Source organism: Ranitomeya variabilis, chromosome 1 (genome assembly GCF_051348905.1).
Source record: "Ranitomeya variabilis isolate aRanVar5 chromosome 1, aRanVar5.hap1, whole genome shotgun sequence".
Lineage (NCBI taxonomy): Eukaryota > Metazoa > Chordata > Amphibia > Anura > Dendrobatidae > Ranitomeya > Ranitomeya variabilis.
Genome location: NC_135232.1, coordinates 986,334,549 through 986,357,314, shown reverse-complemented (window position 1 = coordinate 986,357,314; position 22,766 = coordinate 986,334,549). Strand labels below are relative to the sequence as shown.

The 22,766-nt window shown below is 36.9% G+C and overlaps 1 protein-coding gene across 1 annotated transcript in view; it reads left to right on the top strand.

Moving 5' to 3' along the window:
• The window catches only part of FSTL5 (follistatin like 5), a 1,228,096-nt gene that overhangs the window by 333,677 nt on the left and 871,653 nt on the right, over positions 1-22,766 (top strand). Inside the window, exon 3 of the mRNA XM_077279443.1 lies at positions 1,196-1,229. Coding sequence (XP_077135558.1) covers positions 1,196-1,229 — 34 coding nt within the window. The remainder of the gene's footprint in view (positions 1-1,195; positions 1,230-22,766) is intronic.

Below are 22,766 nucleotides of genomic sequence, written 5' to 3'. Positions count from 1 at the left end.
AAGAAAAATTTACTTTAAAAGGCACTGGGGACTGAGCTGCAGTAATGACTAGTTAAAAAGGACGGTCTCCGTAGGCTTCTGCTCGTCCCCTGCCAATAACTGACAGGTCTATCCCTAAACATGCAAATAGGGGGAAATCTATCACTCAAAGGGAGTGGACAAGAAGAAGCCACTGCTACTGTCTTTCAAAACCAGTCATCCATTCTCTCGGTCCCTCTCGATCCCCAGTGATTTTCTCTGAAATGGTACTACATGTGAAGTGCATGCATTAAAATAATTACTGATAGATGTCTTCTGCCATTCCCAGTGCTGCTCTAATCCCTCTCCCACATAATGTGACCACAAAGATTTATAGTCGCCTCACACCATGGACCGTTAGTCCCTCTCCTGAGAAAGGCACTTCTTACCAAGGAGAGGACCAGAGATTCAATGGAAATGGCAGAATACGGTGACAGTTAAATATTTGTATGCATGCACTGTGCATGCAGCATATTTCTGATATGTAATGGACAGTAAAATAAAAAAATACTGGAGATGTACTTTAAATTTAATGAAACCTTTCAGTGCTAATATTTGGTGTATAAGTGTTATGCTCCTGTGTCAGTTCAGGAATAGAGCAGTGTCCCGAATCATAGACTTTGTAATATGCACCACTCTGCTCGCTCTCGGGTAGGAGTTGAAGGTGTTCTGAGCAGTCTTTAGAATGATCAGAGGGATTCTCAAAATTCAGATTTCCAACGTTTGCAGGACATTTAAGGTCTTAAAAAATGCTCAAAAGTCTAAATCTGGAGAATATATCCAACTCTCCTCTGTTTGTGGAACTGTCCATTAATAAACTTTATCAGTAAAGGACTTGTACAAATGTTTCACATACTTAAAAAAAATGCAGATATTCTTGCAAAATTTGTGGTTGTTCCTAGGCAGGTCAGTGGTGGCTACAAACATGCCCTCAGTTGGGTATTCAAATTCTGGGAAGTATAATTTAGGAAAATTGTTCAATGCCGGGTTCAATGACTGAGGGGCGGTACATGTTACATAGAAGAAACAAACATCAACAAAAAAATGCTATTTTACTGGTATAACCACATAATAATATATTTTATTATGAATAAAACGTGCAAATTAGAAGTTATGGACATAAACATGTCACATTTTCTTACGCATCTAATTTTCTTCTTTTTTTTTTCATTTTCAGCAAGACAGAAATCACGAAGTCACAAGGAATAAAGGTGAGTTCATTTTTCTTTAAAAATATACATTTCTAAGAAAATATAGGATGTCAAATCTGCTAATTTAGATGTAATAGCAGATACTAGTTTACATGTCTGTTTGTGCAATGGAGACAATTTTGTATCATGTTTTCCAGTTTTGGATGTTGGTTAACTAACAGAGCTCTAGGCATTGTGCCCAGGAAACACTCAAATCAATCCCGTGCCACAGTAGGAAAACTGGTCTTTTATTACTAGTGACATAAGTGCAGAGAAACAATCGTTATGAATGGATACATTTTATTACATTTATTTAAATCTAAATTTTGAATACACTTGTAAAATGCTTTGTTGTTTTTTGCTGATTTCTGTAAAAGTGATATATTTTATTCAGCTTCAATCACTTCATAGTAAGTTAAAAATAAAACTGAGTCCCACTCCTCAATAGAGATGAGCGGTTTGTTTTCTCTACTCCGGTTCATGGTCCAGGTCAGTGCTCTATGGCTCTGGACAGGAGCCGTGTGAATCCCCTAACCTTCCTCAGTGTGACGTTTCATTCGCCGGTCTGGCGTAACATTATCGGTGCGCCATGTGATGCCCAGGTGATGACACACCAGCACAGCAAATCATAACATGAGCTTTACATCCTGGAAAACCAAGAAATTCATGCAGCTCTTGCTCATGTTCAGAAAGCACTGACCTGGTCCTTGGATGGGGTTGTGCAAAGCAGTCCATTGTACTACTCAAGGTAAGATTTTGGTGGCAATTGTTGTGGAACATATGGATGTATGGGAAAAAAAGATGTCTTATATCTGGAAAAAGACATTTTTAACAAGATATATTGAAAAGGTTATTATTCTTGCATGCACTATTGTTTTATAGAAAAATTTAGATGACAGGTATGATTTTATTATATTTGCCCATAGGATCTAGATAATGAATTTTGTATGAATTATTAATCTCTGAATAACAATATAGTACAGAATGAATATATATCAGTCATCGTAAAGCATATATCTCATTGATAATTTGTCCATGTCAATCAAAATTTACAACAAGGTCATACATTGACTTTTTTTGCATGGTGGAGTCAATGCCAACTATTGTGCCATTTAGCTGCCACTTATATTCCACATTTCTGCAACAATGTCAGAATTTAGAACCATTTTTTCTTACATTGATGTGGGGAACTTGTTTGTGACCACTGCAGCCAATTATTGACCTTATTTGTGATGCTTGGATGCACAGTATTGCATGTACTGTGTCTCATCACACCAGGAGTAAGTAGCAAATTTCAGCTGGAGCTTCAAGGTATTTAATAGGTGATTAATGCCTTTAATTTTTTTTAAATTTGCTTTTTCCTTATTTGTTTGTTTTTTCTTATTTCATAACATTTTTCTGTAGTCAGTTTAATTTCTTTATCTCTTAAGAAAAACCTTTCAAGTGTTTAGCTTTGTGTTCTATTTCTTAATATACCTCATTTCTGCACTTTAAATTCAATAGCTTTGTATTTGATTTGGAGGATCTACAATATTATTACAGTTTGGAAAAGTTTACTTGTTTTTTATGTGAATTTCACAACTGTTGGATCCAATAGAAATGTTAGTTTTAAATATTTGTTCTTTACAAAAAGACAATTGACAAGAAATTATTTTAGTCATATTGGTTTGCAACATGTAGATAAGATGCATTTTCACAGTACATTGTATTACAAAATCTAAAAGACATCACGTAAAAGATGCATTACTGCTGCTAACCTTTTTTCTGAATTTGGGATATCAAAGTATTATTTGGTAGATTGCAGTTTTTACTTTCAATATTTTACTGTGCTCATTTCTTTCTACAAAACATTTAATAACTAAATTAAGAAGAAGCCAAAGGATCAGCAAATGTGAGTTCTACTGGATATACCAAGTGAGATGCATTTCTATAATCCCTATATACATCATTCTTTAAATTCTTTAGCTTATGTAATCCCTTTATGCCGCAGCCCTTTTTCGTTTTTGCATTTCTGTTTTTCGCTCCCTTCCTTCCCAGAGCCATTTTTTTTAATTTTTCCATAAATATGGCCATGTGAGGGCTTGCTGTTTGCAGGATGAGTTGTAATTTTGAACGACACCATTGGTTTTACCATATCATTTACTCGAAAATGGGAACAAAATTCCAAGTGTGGTGAAATTGCAAAAAAAGTGCAATTCCACAACTGTTTTTTTTACCATGTTCATGAAATGCAAAAACTGACCTACCATTATGATTCTCCAGGTCAATACGAGTTTGCAGATACCAAACATGTATAGGTTGTTATTTATTTAAAAGGTGAAAAAAATCCAAAGTTTGTTAAAAAAAATTGCTTACTTTTCCGAGACCTGTAGCATCTTCATTTTTCGGGATCTGGGGCTAGGTGAGGGCTTATTTTTTGCGTGCTGAGCTGATGTTTTTAATGATACCATTTTGGGGTGGATAAGATCTTTTGATCGCCCGTTATTGCATTTTAATGCGATGTTGCAGCAACCCAAAAATTCTAGCGTTTTTATTTTTTTTCTCTACGTCGTTTACCAATTGGAATAATTCTTTTTATATATTGATAGATCGCACGATTCTGAACACAGAGATACCAAATATGTGCATGGTTTTTCAATTGTTTTATTTTGAATGGGGTGAATGAGGATGATTTGAACTTTTTTATTTTTTATGTTTTAAATATTTATAAAAACTTTTTTTTTACTTTTCACTTGCTTCAATAGTCGCCATGGGAGACTACAAGCTATGATAATCCGATCGATTCTGCTGCACACAGGCGATGATCAGATCACCTGCGTGTAGCAGAAATGCTCACTTGCTGTGAGCGCCGACCACAGGGCAGCAATCATAGCAATCTGGCACTGACAACCACAGGGGTCTCCTGCAGACCCCAGGTTGATATGCCATTCCATCGGCGATCCGCGGTCATGTGACCCTACAAATACATTAACAGCTTTGCATCGTTGACCAAACTTAACTGCCTCTGGAGGCTAAAATTACAAAAACTGCTGCCTTATGTCAAAAATGTACAATGACCAGAACTAAGAACTTAAACAGGGTTCAAAATAAATAAAACACAAGCAAAAGAAAGCCACATCTGTTTTTTTGCAAAATGCTAAATATAGCAGTCAGATTTTCATGATATTCCATTGCACTTAAGAATAGAAAAAATTTATGAGCAATAACCTTAAATCACAATCTTCTGTACTCAACCTGCATCTCTTTTTAAAACAAATTCTATCAGAATTCTACAGTTATCAAACATCTGAACACATTGATCTGATACCACTGATTGACCCTAATTTCAGTTATTCTTGTATAATGCATTTAGTTTTCCTCTGGACAAAAAATGTATTCTTTAACTAGCTAGTCATAAAGTAATACAGTGTCCAGTGTAAGTAAACTTTCATTTTAATGGAAATTTGATGCAAAATCTTCACTATGATACCTGAATGTAATATCTGACATGTGACTATAATACCTGTCACTAAAATATGAGTTTGAATAAATATAGGTGGTTATGTCAAAGTTTTAATTCAGAAATTATGCTCATTTTTACTCTGTCCAGAGCCAAGAGCATAGTAAACATGTTGTATGAAAAAAGTAAATTAATACTCACCTTACCTGCCACCAATCCCATGGTTCCCTGAAACCTCTGTCCTCAGCAGTTCTTAACTTTTTGTCTGAACTGCCAGAATAATGGCTGCCATTCTGCAAAATGCCCAAAAATCTCTAACCTGTAAAATAGGGATTTTTGTAAAATTCAAGGAGATGTGCCAAGTCAGTTTGTGCAATGCTATGAACTTATCAAACAATTTATATTGCCTTCTGTATGTGCCCCAAGGCTGTTGTATTTATCAAGCATATAGTTGATTCCTGACAAAATCTTGAAACATTGCATTTCAATTGCAAATGTAGTAATAAATATCAAGGTTCATGTGACAAACAAGTGAGAGCTGTAGATCACTACTATGTGTTACTATATAAGCATCAGATTAACCCCTTCATGACCTGTGATGTATAGGTATGTCATTGGTTTTGTCCCCGCTATGTTTTCCCGCACATATGAAATCACATGCCACCAGCGGCTGTTAACATTTAACATGTTCACGCCAGAAGAGCATCACAAACACCACCCATCTGCACCCGTGTCACATGACCGAGGGTCACCAATTGGTTGGCATGACAACCCGGGGTCTGCAGGAGACTCCTGTGGTTGTCATTGTCAGATTGCTATGAGCGCCGCCCTGTGGCAGGTGCTCTTAGCAGGTGATCATTTTAACTACGCATAGGAGGGTTGAAGTCCTGCTATGTGTAGCACAAGTAATCAGATGATCTCAGCTTCTAGTCTCTCATAGATACTATTGAAGCCAGTGAAAAGTAAAAAAAAAAGTTTTTAAAAATATTAGAAAAATTAATAAAATATGAAAGTTCAAATCATCACCCATTCACCCCATTCAAAATAAAACAATTAAAAAACCTCACATATTTGATGTTGCCGTGTTCACAATCGCCCATTCTATCCATGTATAAAAAGAACTAATCTGATTGATAAGCAGCGTTATAAGAATAAAAATCAAAACACCAGAATTGCAGTTTTTTGGTCACCGCAACATTACAATAAAATGCATTAACAGGTGATCAAAACATTGTATCTACACCGGAATGGTACCATTAAAACATCAGCTCGGTGCACAAAAAATAAGCCCTCACCTAGCCCCAGATTCCTAAAAGTGGAAACGCGCAGAACACAGAAATGGCACCTTTTTTTTGCAAACTGGATTTTTTTTTCGACACCTAGATAAAACAGAACCTATACATGCTTGTGATAGGTCAACTCATAGTGACCTGGAGAATCATATTGGCAGGTAAGTTTTAGCATTTAGTGAACGTGGTAAAAAAATAGGTATTTTTTTGCAAATTCACCAAAAAACACAGTGATTTCTCCACAGATGCCCCACACACATTGAGGTCCCAAGAAACCCCAACACCGCGTGATACTCCGGTCTCTGCAACGTGTGTTCTGAAACTTAGCGCAGTAGGTGTGATGTAATGACATAATTTTACCCACTGCCATGAGAATCAGATGCATAGTGATGGCTCCTTGTTCCATCATTGCTTTAAATTGTGTGTGCATCAAATCACTGGCCCCATAGTGACTGGTTGGTTTGCCAGTGCTAGCAGTATGCATTAATATTACCATTAATGACAGTGAATTTGTATTCACATAATTTATCTACAGCATATTAATTAGATGGTTACATATTCACATTTCATAAAATGTTCACATTAAATTTAGACATGTACTTGTTATTAGCAAATAAGAAGAGCAGAAGCCAAAGTTTGGAAATTATAATAGGGAAAATAAGTATCTGATACACTGCTGATATTGCAAATTTTCCCACCTATAAAGAAGGGAGCGGTCTGTAATTTGTATAATAGGGACACTTCAACTGTGAGAAACAATGTTACACAAATTCCAGAAAATCACAGTGCATGATTTTTCCCACTGTACGTTCATTTTCCTTTTTGCTTACATATATGTTGACAACTGTCTATTCTGTTGATGCTGTAATGTTTGCAAATTTGGTCAATAGAAGTGCAGTCCTATTAGCTATCATTTTGAATTAACTCAAAACTAATGATCAATTCTACTCAATATGGCTGCACATACTGTTCACTGATGTCAAATGACAGTCACAAAAAAAGCAATATCTTCGAAATAGTGTATTTTTTAAACTTTTTTTTTCAAGGCTATAACTTTGGAATTACTTATACATGGTTATTTTTTACATTTTCTGTAAAAATCCTCTTTCAACTTTCTCCAGCAAATATATTGTGAATAGCATTGTTAACATAATGAATAATACAATTAAATTTACACAAATAGCTAATTACAAACATGGTTCCTACATTTAGAAAATGATTTAAATATTTAACAATTGGTGAGTTAGAAAAAGAGAATTCCTCATTTAAATTTTACACCAGACAGCTATGTCGATAGCATGCAAAAAAAGCTGGTTTTGTGGAGGGAACAGATGCATTCCACTGTAACAAAGAAGTCATTTAACTCCTCACAAGGGCTTTAGTGAAACAAATCAAACTTTCTGGCAGACTTAACAGTAAGTCTTAGCTAACAGTGCAAGGCTGCAAATTTATCCAATGAAACCATTGTTATATGCTACTTAAATATATATATATATATATATATATATATATATATATATATATATATATATATATATATATATATATATACTATTTTTTGTTTTTATATTTATTTTTAACATGAGAGCCATGAAGCAGGTGGTTAGATGGGCAGAAATGATGTTGCTCAATGTGATTTTAAGGAGGGAAAAGAGGAAGGTTTTGAGTTTAAACCTGAATGATCTCTGTTATTTCATGATAAATGTAGGAAGCGTTGAAATGTACACTATAAGGACTAAGTATTTGGATATCTACAGATTACTTCTATTTGAACTTTTTTTGTCATTCTATTTTAGTTTAAATGGAGTAGAACCCACTACTCTCCCCGCAGCTACAACATCTCTAAATTCTCTGGAAAGGCATTCCATAAGAGACTGAAGTGTGTCTATGGGAATTTTTGCCCAGTTATCCTTGTTTTTGAAGACCATTTGTGATATCAGACACTGACATTGGACAAAAGGGCCTGGCTAACAATTTTTGTTTAAGTTCATCCTAAGGGTGTTTAATGGGGTTGAAGTCAGCCCACAGTGTGTGGCCAGTTAAAGTCCTGCACACTAAACGCATCCAAACATTCTTTCATGAAACTTCCTCTGTGCACTGGTGCATAGTTATGCTGGAACAGTAAAAAGCCTTCTTCAAAACATACAATTGTCCTAAATGTCTTGGTATGTTAAAATATCAATGTTTCCCCTCACTTTTAATGATGGTTAGACTCATTCCAGACATTTGACAATGTATAGTGCTATGGAATATGTAGGCGCTATAGAAATAAAAATTATTATTATTATTTGACATTCATGCGTGTCATAATGTACATACAGGTATACCATGGTGATCGTGTGATGGTCATCAGGAAGTGAACTCACACAATCACTACTGGAAGCTTGGCTAAATTCATATTCGAGCTGTTGCAGAAACAGCCAAAGCTGTTGTCAACATAGTCTGTGGCAGTTTAACCCTCCAGATGAAGTGGTCATTAGTGACCATGGCAACTAGGCATTTGTAACAGGGGGGCTACCTCATTCACATCATCAGCCGCTTGGCCATGATATTGTAGGATGCCAATGATTCTCATGACATTGCATGACCTCTGGGTCTGCCTGGCATGGTGGCTATAAGCAGAGTCTAGCAGACATCCTGTCACTTTAAGAAGGACAGGTCTAATACATGGGTATTGCAGTGCATTAGACCAGTGTTCAAACTACTAAATGTTGAGGCCCCATAGAGAGGCTAAGTAGACAAAATAAAAATAAGTTGAAAAATGTATGAGAGTGTAAAAAAACCCCAAAAATAATGTATTTAAAAAAAAGAAAAATGTTTTGCATTAAAAATCACATTTTTTATGTAAAAGCAAAAAAAGCTCTTGTCAGGAAGGTGAAAACTTGCTTTGACAGGAAGGTGTTACTGGTCTCATGAATGCAATGTAGCACAGTGTATTCAATGTGGATGTCTTTGGATTAGCTATATAAAGCTAAGGGTAATCAGGGTCATCAAGTATACAGCATATTTTTGTGTAATGGTATTTGAGGTTGTGGTTAGCGCCTCCAAAGACTTGTTTTGAAAATTGTGCTAATGTTTGTTTTATTCGATTATTGTTAACAATTATGTACAATAATATCTAATGTTTGAAAGGATGCGGATGTGCATGCCAGCTGTGGTTTTTCTAACTAAAATCTGGCATTGGTGGTAACTCTAGATAGTAAAGTAAGTTTTGATGAACAGAAGAATAAATTGTAACACTGCACCACTGCTTATCCTGGAGGGGCATAACTATGTGGCTATCTGGTCTTCACTAGAACCTATTATGATGAGGATAGGCTTAGGCCATTAGGATATCCACCAAGTGCCACTGCAGGGCAGTCCCTGGACCTTCAGCAGCTGACCAATGGGTCAAGGCAGGGATTCAAGTTACAGAGAGCACAGGCAGAGATGTAGTCAGACAGTCCAAGGTTGAAGCAGGCAGCACAGGAATGGAATACGAACCCAAGGTCAGAAGCGGAGAGGTTAGATGAAATGAGGAAACTAGGTGGTCGGTAACAGGAGAGACAACACTATAATACATGAAACAGGACACTAGGAGATGAACTGCATTAGGAACCTAAGTTCAAGCATGCTGTGGACGGTAGATCTGACTCATATATCCCCTGATAGGGTATAGGTCAGAGAAGTTAAACTCTGCAGGACACACAGGGGTTAAAATCCTGCAAGGTCTGGCTGCACCTCCCTATAGCATAGTAACATAGTGTTAGAGCCGGCTGCTGTGATTGCTGCACAGCACTGATGTAAGTCCCAGCTTCTTGCTCAGGCTCGTGGTATAATCTTGGCTCCTACTGGCTCTTCAGCCAAGTCTGTGATAGCCAGTGATATGCAGGTACAGCCTTGTGCTCTGAGTCTAAGTCCAAAGATCACCTTACTGAACATGTCCGAAATGTGGCATCTTCTCATTTATGGTCAGACGTTAGCTGCTCTGATGAAGTGGCAGCCCCGGATTGGCCCACAGATGATGTCTCGGCTGACTGGGCATGAGTGTTTGGAGTGCAGCCTAGCATGTAAAAGGCTCTTAGCGGCACACACGGGGACGTTAGTGTCATTTACAATTTGTTTGTGTGGGTGGAAACTCTACTACTCTGCATGTTTTTGTGTCTGCCTTTGCTTTGAGCCTATACATGTTGGCAGGCAGGTTGCACACTTATGCGGTTTTGTGCCCATGGCTCTCTGCCTGAGTCTCTAGTCTGCTACATGCTTTGGGTGCCACTCAAGCACGGGTTCAGTAGTGTCAGGACTGGGGTAACTAGCTGCTTGGCTTAGCATCTAAGTTCATTCTTGTGTATGTTTAGCACAGTCCAGTAACAGAGCAAGCTGATCCCTTACGCTATACTTCTCAGTGAAGGCGACAGGGTATTGGACCTAGTGTCATAAGAGTTATTTCTATTGGCTCAGCATGTGCTTTATTCATGTGTGCGTTTAGCACAGTTTAGTTGCCGAGCAAGCCTAATCCACGGGCTAACGTCCCTGTGACGTGAACAGGGTTTAGAACTTAGCACTCTAAGTGCAGTACCTCTCGGTGAAGTAACAGCTTGGTACTCGGTGTTCTGATCACACTGTGAGGCATTATTCACATATTGTTCCATCATTATTCACACTAGCAGCAGGGTTTTTGTCTGCACGGTGGACAGAGGGTTGCGATTGCACTTTATTTTTTATTCTATTTAGTGCAATCTGCCAACCCTAACACGTAGTAACATAGTTTTTAAAGTTAAAGGAAGGCTTTAAGTCCATCTAGTTCAACGCATATCCTAACCTAACATGCCCTAACATGTTGGTTCAGAGGAAGACAAAAAAAATCCATGTGGCAAACAGTAAGTTCCACATTGGGGAAAAAAAATTCCTTCCCTACTCCACATACGGCAGTCAGACTAGTTCCCTGGATCAACGCCCTATCAAGGAATTTAATGTATATAACCTGTAACATTATACTTCAGACACAAGGGGTTAAGTGCTGGATACTGTGTATAAGACCCTCCTTATGTGATCTAATCTTGTTTGCTGCCTGACTATCGGTGTTCCTTGTGTTTGTATCATCTTACTCTGCTTATTGGTCATTACCATTGAGGTCTTGATAACTATGATTTACTGTGGACCAGGTAGAGATGGGTACTTAACCTAATACTTTATAAGAGCACAGGGCTGTTAGTCAGGACTAACATTGTAACTCAAGCTTTATATGTAATGTGGTTATTTTATGGGGTTTCCCATGCACTTTATATTCCTTTTTTGGGGTTTGGTGCTGTTTTTTTCACCTTTGTTCCACATTATTCATGTTTGTCATTTTTCATCGTATGTGTATTTATAAGTTGGTGCTTTTAATGTCTTTAATAAAGTGAGGTACATTTTATTGGACTTTTTTCTCTCTTTTGCTTGTTGTATTGCTATTTATGAGAGTGTCCTGTAGATTTGACCGGGAGTACCACTTGGTGTAGGGTTCACTATAAATAGTATGCTTTCTGCTACATGGATTATGTTCTCATGTATTTATACATTGTAATAAGATCACCCCATAGCCATTGTTTTTGCAAACTAAATAGCCCCAAGTGTAGTAACCTATCTTGGTATTGCAGACCCTCCAGTCCTCTAATAACCTTGGTCGCTCTTCTCTGCACCTGCTCTAGTTCAGCTATATCTTTCTTATACACCGAAGACCAGAACTGTGCTCAGTATTCTAAGTGTGGTCGCAAGCAGGTAGAGATTCTCAGCAAGAAGTGGATGCAGTGTGCTGGGAGTGTTGCAAGAGGAAGTTCAGTATGAATGATGACCTAAGACTGAGACTGAGACTGGCAGAGCAGTGAGAACAGTGCTGAGATGGCATGTGAGTTACCGGCACGACATAAATGTTGACAAAGTGGTCATGGTTGAGGAATTTTAAGACTATTAGTTGTAAGTACATATGCAATTTTTTTAAATCACTAATACTTAAAAAAAAAATTCCCCTTTGCATTAGGTAAAATATGTAACTTCTAATAAACTCCCTAGCACTCAACGGTATTCTGTGGATAAACCAAGCAGAAAGTGTTGAGGTTCCTTTCAAAGAAACTCTTTGAGCTCAGTTGATTCACTCTATTGTGCAAAGTCCAGGTGCTTAGGTGGTGGCCCAAAGATTCAGAGAACACTAAAGAGAAAATCCTTATGTTATGTGTCACCTTAAACTTAACATTAAGTTTCAAGAGATATATAGCAATCACAGCAAAACCAGGAGGCAGAGATCTATAACTGTGACTAGAGGCCAGTATATTACATTTTTTATTGTAATTTTCTTTGTGTCTGTTACTGGAAGAGCTAACGAATGGTGCTGGAGATCAGAGAGGAAAGTACATTGACATTGTAATGCTATGTGCCACAGAAAGTTTTGTATGTACTTTTAAGCGTTCTTCCTTTCAGATAACTGTAATGGATTTCTATTATGGGGAAGAAGCATGGTGCTCTTTTATTCATTTAATTCAATTCCCAAAATTGGTGATTGTAGTGCTGCTTCCATTTTTCAGTGTTAGCAAAGTCAGAACAAATAAGCTTTTTACTCCATTGAACTGTGTTGAAGAAACTTCCTGGGATCTATTCACATTAAATAATAGCATTGGAAGGTGCACTGTGGATTTAATGGTGTGAAAAGTTTTACTCACTGTAGATTTTTTTTTTCATTTCTTGAGAGTAGTCGATTTTATATATAAATCTGGCATTGCAATGTTCCATGGATAAAATGTGTAATTAGCAAGTTGGAAAATTCTAATTTTGTGGCAAAGAAGATGGATTTTATTCACTAATTACTTGATAGAAAGATAGAAGCTTTGTTACAAAATTATAAATAAAGAGGTGCATGCCATGTTTTAGGTTAGTGTTACTATGGAAACCATCAAACACAATGAAAAATCTTGCCAGAAAGTGAAAAGTATGGTTTTATTACAGCGAAGGATGTCACATAACCTGAACAAAATATGTACTCGTGAATAAAAGCAATAGATGCAAGCAAATATATCAACATATGAATGTATAATACCCAGAACAAGGTATAAACTTGTAATTACTAGCACTAAAATTGATGTCAAGTAGACCTGAATTCATGAGATTCCATTTATACTAATCTACATAACAAATGTTAAGGCCATCAAAAAATAGAAAAATAAAATCTGGATAAAGTGATAAAATCCATAAAAAATGTATGCTGATTTAAAAAACATAATGCCTCTACAGAGCACAGTGCTTTAAGGGTTCTAAAAATCTGTCACAACTTTATAATTATAAAACTATTCAAAATAGTGCTCTCAGCAATTTTAAGATACTATGTCCCTTCCAGTCCTTGATGACACAGGCACAAAGACAGAAAAAGCGATGGGCTGAAAAAAGCACATATAACACTAAATCATATGTCACTATGTGTTGTGATTGCAGGAATATATTTTTTCTCTTAAAGATAGTGTCAGCTCCAAATTGCATTCAGAACTATTGCCACATCCTCATAGGGGACTTACTCTAGCCCTTATTAAAACTATTTCATTTGTTTCTATATAGCTTTCGTTATTGTCTAGAAAAACAACTTACCTACATATGAAGCTAGTGGTGGGCATTGCCCACTTGGCATAGCTGTGAGCCCCTGTACACTGTTTCGCCCCTGTTTTGCATACTTCCTCTTTCCTGTTCCTGATTGATGACTCTGGCATTCCTTGATCCAGGACTGTCTGAAAGTAAAATCATCCTCATTCCAGTGAGCTCTTGAATACATCATTCATACGTCACTCGCCACACAGTAAGAGCCAGGGATATAGGGGATGTTTTTATTGATAGGACTGAGGACAGTGTGTGAGCTTGCACTCACACGAGTGGCCTTTCACAGACAGTGCTGACTCGGGGGCTGTCAGTGCCAGCCACAAATATGAACATTGCAAGACACAGGTGTAAAAAAAAAATAGAATAGTTCACTGAGTCCATATCAACTATGTACCAAGCAACCTTTGCATTTATGAATAAAGTTGTTTTTCTACAAAGAAGCAAGCTGCAAATACAGGAAAGGAATTAGTTTTAGGGGTTATGTCCCGTATAAGACTATATAGTTAGATTAGAATCCAATTTAGAGATGACAAATAGATAGAGATGTGGAGATTTTCCCACTCCAAAGTTCGGGTCACTATTTATTTCATCTGGGGTTCAGGTTCAATTTCGGAATCCCAGGAATCACTGGTTTGCGGTTTGAGAGAAAATTGTCTAGCATATTGACAGCAGCAATATCAAATATAGTTTTTCTTTTAGTCTTTAGTACTACTATCTATTTAGTGATCGCAACTCTTGGAAGTAAAGAACCTGTTGCTGTTATACCATTATCAACATGTCTTCCTATTTTTTCCGTAGACGTAACAATTATAAAAAAAAATGGAACATGTCTTGTTTCTGTTGTTTTTACAATTAAGAATCAAGGTTATTCCATGAACAAAATGATGATTGTTGTATTTATTTTGTGTTAATATAAAGTTTAAGTGTCTCCACAACATTAATTTGGTTGCATTGAGTGGTAGATAATGGCTTTTAACAGTAGCCATCGGGCTGGAATTGTAATGTTTACGCATAAAACCTTTTTTTGCATGTTCATCCCCACCTCTCTTTTGCCAATAACCATCCTTAGGCTTTATATACGCAGCTAAGTGGAAAGAAATGTTAATGTGCAGTTACTCATGCATATAGGATCTGATGAAAAGAGGATTGCATACAGAACTGAAGAAACACTACTAGCTGCTCACATTCATTCTGAAAAAGAAGTAGTTCAAGTTAATAGAAGACAAGCAGCACTCACATGTTTACAGGGAGTAAAAATATGCATAGCAATTAGAAGTGGCAGGGCAGTCACAATCAAGCTAGGGAGCAGGCCGTGCATTTCATCCATCATTTAAAACAAGACTTTGTTTCACAGTCAACCAACATAAGACAATATAAATACAGTGTAACACAGTAAGACAGCTGTGTAAAACTACATTGTTGCTTCATCTCAAATTTCTAATTACCAAGATTATTTCATATTATTCAATGATAATAAAGAAAATGTGAAATATCAGATTAGGTAATATTTGTAAAGGTATTCAATTGTCTTGTAGTTCATACTTAACTATTTAACATTCAAAAAGTTTTAATCTTCTGTAATCAGACATTTCTTTTGTTTAACCACCCAAAATATTTGCACTATAAACTGTTTCTAGAATGTATGTTTTGATCAAATGGTTCAAAAAGTTTAAATCTTTTGTTAGCTTTGAAAAAAATATTAAAATGTCCTTCCTATATAGCTTTAATATAGGTCGGTGCTCATAGCAAGCCTGCAATTCAGCTACATAGGAGCGATCTGATGATTGCTGCTCTGTAGCAGAGCCGATCAGACTATGCCAGCTTCTAGCCTCCCATGGAGGCTATTGGAAAATGGCAGAAGTTAAAAAAAAATGTTTTAAAAAATATGAAAAAAATAAAAAATATAAAAGTTTAAATCACCCCCTTTTAAAAAATAATCAAATATACACATATTTGGTATCGCCGCATTAAAAATCGCCCGATCTATAAAAAAAAGCATTAACCTGATCGCTAAACCGCGTAGCGAGAAAAAAATTTGAAATGCCAGAATTATGTTTTTTTGGTCGCCGCGACATTGTATTAAAATGCAATAACGGGCGATCAAAAGAACATATCTGCACAAAAGTAGTATCATTAAAAAGTCAGCTCCACACTCAAAAAATAAGCCCTCACCTGACCCGAGATCCTGAAAAATGGAGACGCTACGGGTATTGGAAAATGGAGCAATTTTTTTTTTCTTTCAGCAAACTTTAGAATTTTTTTTCACCACTTAGATAAAAAATAAGCTAGACATGTTTGGTGTCTATGAACTCGTAATGACCTGGAGAATCAAAATGTCAGGTCAGTTTTAGCATTTATCAAAAAAGCCAAACAAAAACTAGTGTGGGATTGCACTTTTTATGCAATTTCACCACACTTGGAATTTTTTTCCTGTTTTCTAGTACACAACATGCTAAAATTACCATGGTGTCGTTCAAAAGTACAGCTTGTCCCGCAAAAAATAAGCCCTCACATGGTAATATTGATGGAGAAATAAAAAAAGTTATGGCTGGCTCTGGGAAGGAGGGGAGCGAAAAACAAAAACGCAAAAATGAAAAAGGGCTGCGTCTTAAAGGGGTTAAAGTGAACCTGTCACCAGGTTTAGCTGATATAAGCCTTTCAAAGCTTATCTATAGCATTCTATAATGCTGTAGATAAGCCACCGATCCGACCTGAAAGATAAGAAAAATAAGTTTTCTTATACTCACCTGGGGGCTCAGTCCGGTCCACTGTGTGTCGCAGATTAGGGTCTGGCGCCTCCCATCTTCTTGTGATGCCGCCCCCTACTTGCTTCACAGGCTCCCTGGCATTGCACTCCTGTTCAGGCGTACTTATCTGCCCTGTTGAGGGCAGAATAAATCCATGCAGTGCACAGGCGCTAGGGCTCTTTGACCTGTCCCGGCACCTACGCACTGCAGTACTTTGCTCTGCCTGCAACAGGAGCAGGAGCGTGATGCCGGGGAGCCTGTGAAGCAAGCAGGAGGGCTGCGTTGCAAGAAGATGGGAGGCCCCGGACCCGGACCTGTGACTCCCTCTGGAACAGACCGCCCCCCAGGTGAGTATAATAAAACTTATTTTTCTTATCTTTTAGGTCGGATCGGTGGCTTATCTACAGAATTATAGAATGCTGTAGATAAGCCCTGAAATGCAGTGGCTGCATTTTATATCACCAAAATAACTGATAGATTCGCTTTAATATATTGTTTTGGAGTTTTATGTTAACAGCTGTTTGGGTACAAATGGGAGACCCAGTGCAGAAAAATCTCCATTTATAGATGCCGTTTCTAAACTACTGTACTATTTTAACTGGTGATGCTCAACAAAACAAAGACATAATCCAGTCTAGAATCAAAGACCTGACACTCTGAGCAAATAGAAAAATAAAGAGTAATAATGAATTATTTGGGCATCAATAAAAAATGTGATAAATTAGATACCTTCTCATTGTAGTGGGAAAAGGGCTATTTCCTATGGAACAACACTTACTCAAAGCCCACAATATATTCTTCTCATCACTCTGTAGAAACTTTTAGCTAATGGTACATATAAATTTACAAAAATACTTTTTCAGTTTATTCTATGACTTTGGCACAGTAAATTATTACAATGTGAGCTCAACAGTTCACAATATAAACTTAGGTCATCATATTCCCACATCCACATAATCATTATAGTCTGTTAAGAATTCTTTTCCTGTATAACTTGATGCAATGCGACTTAATTTAAGGTGACCATATGTTCATTTGGTCCAATCCTAGTCTGAAATTATTCTACCAGGAGTTCTTCGTTTCCAGAGCCTCTTTTTGTTATACATTTAGTTGTACTTTGCAGTATAGGATAACTAATGTGCCTGTCTCATGAGTTTTTAATCTTGCTGTCTATAAGAATCAGATGTTCATACCATGATGACACTTAAAATAACTGCCCAAGAACTCTCAATGCTTCTTTAGAGAGTACCACAAAGTACTTTGCTCTGGCAACTCTCACAGCCTGACTATTAATTGCTTTATAAGATTTCATGCTTGCTTAGCTCCAAGAAGCAGAAGCTATTTCTTGATACTTCGCAGCTACTTCTTGATAACCGAAAATATTTCTGTCAACTGGAAAGGTAGTTAGAATCATGCTCTTTGATTCCCATGAGAAATGCAGTTCCTAGAGAATCAGAGTTCAAAGAGATTAGAAGTACTCTTGCCATACAGTCACTAGTTACACAGTTCCCTGCATTCACCTTCTTTGACTCTTTAACCTGAAAAAGAACCTTGAACAGAATAAAATATATTACAATAAAAATAAGGAATACACAAGATTCTGAATAACAGCATTATGTATCTACTTTATATGTATTTTTTGTATATATCAGATAACTGGCACCCAACATGGCTTCAGTCATGTAATCCCGCATACAACATGTAAACCCTGGCAGTTATCTAGCATACATGTGCTAGGTCAACACAGAGGACTTATCAATAGCAAAAAGAATAGCACTAACTGTGGAACACCTACAGATTGTTATTGTCATATAACTACTTTGTGTGTTTGCAGAATATGGCTTCCTGTTTCTAGATAGTTTATATTGTGGCTGCTTGTTTCTCTATGTGGAATATATCATACCTGCTTGACTTTAGGTGATATATTGTGGCTGCCTGTTTCTCTATGTGGAATATATCATACCTGCTTGCCTTTAGGTGATCTCTAACATGGATGCCTGTTTTAGGTAATTTATGGAATGCATTCCTGTTTCTATGTGATGAATAACATGGAAATCTACCTCTAAATGAACTATAATATAGTTACCTGCCTTTAGGTGAGCTACAACATGGCTGCCTGTATCTAGGTGATATGTCTTGGCTACCTGTCTCTAGGTGATCTGTCTGTCTCTTGGTGATGATAGCTTGGCTGCCTTTCTCTAAATGATCTATAACATGGCTGCCTATCTTTAGGTGATGTATATCTTGGATGCCTCTCTTTAGGTGTTGTATAACATATTTGCATGTCACTAGGTGATGTATATCTTGACTGCCTTTCTGTCGGTGATCTAAACAAGACTTGTCTCTTTGTGATGTAAATCTTGGCTGCCTGCTTCAAGATGATCTACAGCAGAGGTGTCAAACTGCATTCCTCGAGGGCCGCCAACAGGTCATGTTTTCAGGATTTCCTTAGCATTCCACTAGGTGCTGGAATCATTCTGTGCAGGTGATTAAATTATCACCTGTGTAATACAAGGAAATCCTGAAAACATGACCTGTTGGCGGCCCTCGAGGAATGCAGTTTGACACCTCTGATCTACAGGGTGGGCCATTTATATGGATACACCTAAATAAAATGGGAATGGTTCCGGATATCAATTTCTTGTTTGTGGCACATTAGTATATGGGAGGGGTAAACTTTTCAAGATGGGTGGTCACCATGGCAGCCATTTTGAAGTTGGCCATTTTGGATCCAACTCTACTTTTTCCAATGTGAAGAGGGTCATGTGACACATCAAACTTAGTGAGAAATTCACAAGAAAAACAATAGTGTGCTTGGTTTTAACAGAACTTTATTCTTTCATGAGTTATTTACAAGTTTATGACCACATATAAAATGTGTTCAAAGTGCTGCCCATTGTATTGGATTGTCAATGCAACCCCCTTCTCCCACTCTTGACACACTGATAGCAACACAACAGAAGAAATGCTTGCACAGGCTTCCAGTATCCGTTGTTGACAAAGCCATTCCGCGAAACGCGCGTCCGGGGCCGCCGGGTGATGTGCAGACTACTCCCCTCTGAATCTAATAATGGGTAAGCGTGCAATTTCCATCATTAATATGTTATAACTGTGGGCTGTGGACCTAGTGCTCCATGTGAGCAGGGGATATTGTGTATTACACACTGCCTATGATAGTGTCCCAGCTGATCTATGCACTTTTTTTGCTATTTGCACCAGTACTCATATTTGGGATGTACTTTGTAGTGTGCACCTGACCCGGCTACCTTTGAGTCTCCCTCCTGATTCCTCTGCTTTATTGTATATTGGACATGATAATGATGATTGTATTTTAACTTTTTGCTATTTTGGTAATTATTTAATAAAGGTATACTTTGTTTTTTAAATGATGATTTGGACTCATATACTCCTTGTTTTGTGTTTTATTTTTTTATTGAAATTCTCAATAAGTCTGATGTGTCACATGACCCTCTTCTCATTGGAAAAAATAAAGTTAGATCCAAAATGGTCGACTTCAAAATGGCCGCCATGGTTACCACACATCTTGAAAAGTTTTCTCCCTCCCATATACTAATGTGCCACAAACAGAAAGTTGATATAACCAACAATTCCCATTTTATTTAGGTGTATCCATATAAATGTCCCACCCTGTATAACACAGCTGCCTGTCTCTAGGTATGCTATCTGTCTCTAATTGATCTATAACATGGCTGACTCTCTCTAGGGATCTGTAAGATGGCTTCCTGTAAGTAGAAGATTTGTAATATAGAAGCATGGTTCTAATTTATGTATATCTTGACTGTCTGTCTCTAGGTGATATGTAACATTGCTGCCTGTCTCTAGGTGATCTATAACAAGACTGGCTGTCTCTAGGTAATGTATATCTTGGCTGCCTGTTTCTTGGTGATCTATAACATGGCTGCCTGTCTCTAGGAGATGTATATCTTGGCCACCAGTATCTAGGTGATCTATAGCATAGATGCCTGTTTCTGTGTGATGTATATCATGGCTACCTGTCTTTATGTAATCCATAACATGGCTGCCTGTCTTTCGGTGATCAATAACAAACCTACTTTTCTCCAGGTGATCTGTAACATTGCTGCCTGTCTTTAGGTGATCTATAACATAGAGGCCTGTCTCTTCATGATGTACATCTTGGCTGCTGGTCTCTAGTTGGTGTATAACATTGCTTTTTTTCTCTAAGTGATGTATATCTTGGCTGCCTGTCTCTAGGTGATCTATAACATGGCTGCCTGTCTCTAGGCGATTTCTAACATGGTTGCCTGTCTCTAGGTGATGTATATCTTGGCTACCTGTCTCTTCGTGGGACAGGAACATGGCTGCCTGTCTCTATTTGATTCCTAACATGGCTGTCTGTCTCTAGGTGATCTTTAACATCAAGGTCTGTCTCTAGGAAATGAATATTTTGACTGCCTGCATCTCTAGGTGATCTATAACATGGTTGCCTGTTTCTAAGTGATATATATCTTGGCTGCCTGTGTCTAGGTGGTGTATGATATGGCTGGTAGTCTCTACGTGATGTTTGTCACAGTTGCCTGTCTCATTATAACTGAAATATATATAAATAAAGTGTACCTGTTGAATGCAGCTTCACAATTAGCATTTTAGATTGCTCTTTTAAGCTTTGAAGGTCCAACAATTTCAGTTTCATTGTGTATTTGCTAGAAACCCAGCACTTTGCAGACATCTCAATCACTGTAATTATTGATTGTCCAACTTCTGTTATTCCATTTCCTGTGGTGATAAGTGATACGTTACATGATTACAAAAAGTGACCAAGCTTGATGTTACATCAGATAAAAAAAATCAAAAAAACATTATTAATAAGTATGTGGAAGTTTATAATTCAGTTAATTATATATTTAAAAAAAAATCAACAAAGAGTTGTTCTATACTGTGCATTCTGCAATCACAACGATTAAAGGTTTTAACGATTTAACCTAATTAGATGGCACCTATTATTCACATAAGTGCTTTTATTTAACCTTCACTAATTTTTATTGATTTGAATCTTGAGATTGCAAATTGGTTTCAGATGTTTATTAATTTATACTTACAATGTATTCAATTATCCATGAAAAATGTAAAGATCACATGGGAAGATGATGTTGTGATTTGACAGTTTTGTCTTATGTGGAAGCAAAAATCTAGTAATCATTGGCGGCCTCGTGCTGACATTGTGCTTTTGATATATTTTTTCAGTTTGCATCATAGCTGACTGGATACCTTTATACTCCAGTCATTAATTTTTCTGCAAGAATTTCATGATCAACTAAAATACTAAAACTTCCTATAAAGCATAAAATGCAAGGTATTGATTACTAGATTGTTAATTACAATCCATGTCACATAGAATATTGATCCATTTAATTTTACGCTTACCTTAACATCTGAATGCAAAATGATTTTTGCTTGCAAATCAATTTCAGACAAGCAATTCTTGATTGCTATGAGGACTCTGTCAGCTTTTTTGATTAAATTAGCAATGCCCATTTGTATGTTGATTTTTTTGTCTATTTAAATGAGACATATTTAATTTATAAGGTTCCTGATTCATTTTTAATATGCAATGCCATATTGGGAATAAATAATAATAAGTAAAAATGTTGAGATAGAAAGGAATGAAATGTATCTGCTTTGGAATTTCACAAACTTCTCCTTTATTTAACTTGATAAGATAGCCTGCAGTCATGTCAACACAGGAAACTTTGTAGAAGGCCATTTTGAAGGACAAGAGAAATGGATGTCTATTGCTCAGCTTTTGTTTTTGTATATCTTGTTCCCTACAAGCTAAGAGATCTTAAATGATATTGTTATGCATGGTATGATTTTGTCTTGTGAGTCTAGAAAAGTAGAAAAGAAAAATCATATTTTTTTTGTGTATAGTGAAAAAGTATCTGACAGTTAATTAATATATTAATTCTTAAGTTAGAAGAAAGTGAGCTTACCATTGTCGGAATATATAGTTCATGAGCCACATATGGTCAGCTGCCTGGCTCCACTGTTGATTCACAGCAACAAGTAGTCGCAATCCTAAGAAATATACTAAACATCCAGAGTTTAGAAAGACAAATGTCTCTCAAAACATATCGTGGCAGACTGATGCGTTTCTGGCGCATGCATTACCCTTACTTATTGTCCAACATACAGCATCATGGAAATCCAATATTAATCAAGTGAAAAACAATCACGCAGTAATTAATATTCTAATTATATTATTAGGTTTACCCAACTGTTCAAAATATTATCCATTTTTTCATTTATTATCAGACAAATGGTTCAGTGAAGAACACTGTGAAACTGACAATGTTGCTGTCAGAGGTAACATCATCCTGCAATGATTGCTGGAGGTCATGGAAGTCAATTGTGACCTACAGCTGGTATTACTGTTGCCCAGACAGCTGTTGTCAGTGGAGACAGTGATACTTCTGCTGCTGTTAGTGGTCCCCACTTTTCTTTTTTTTAC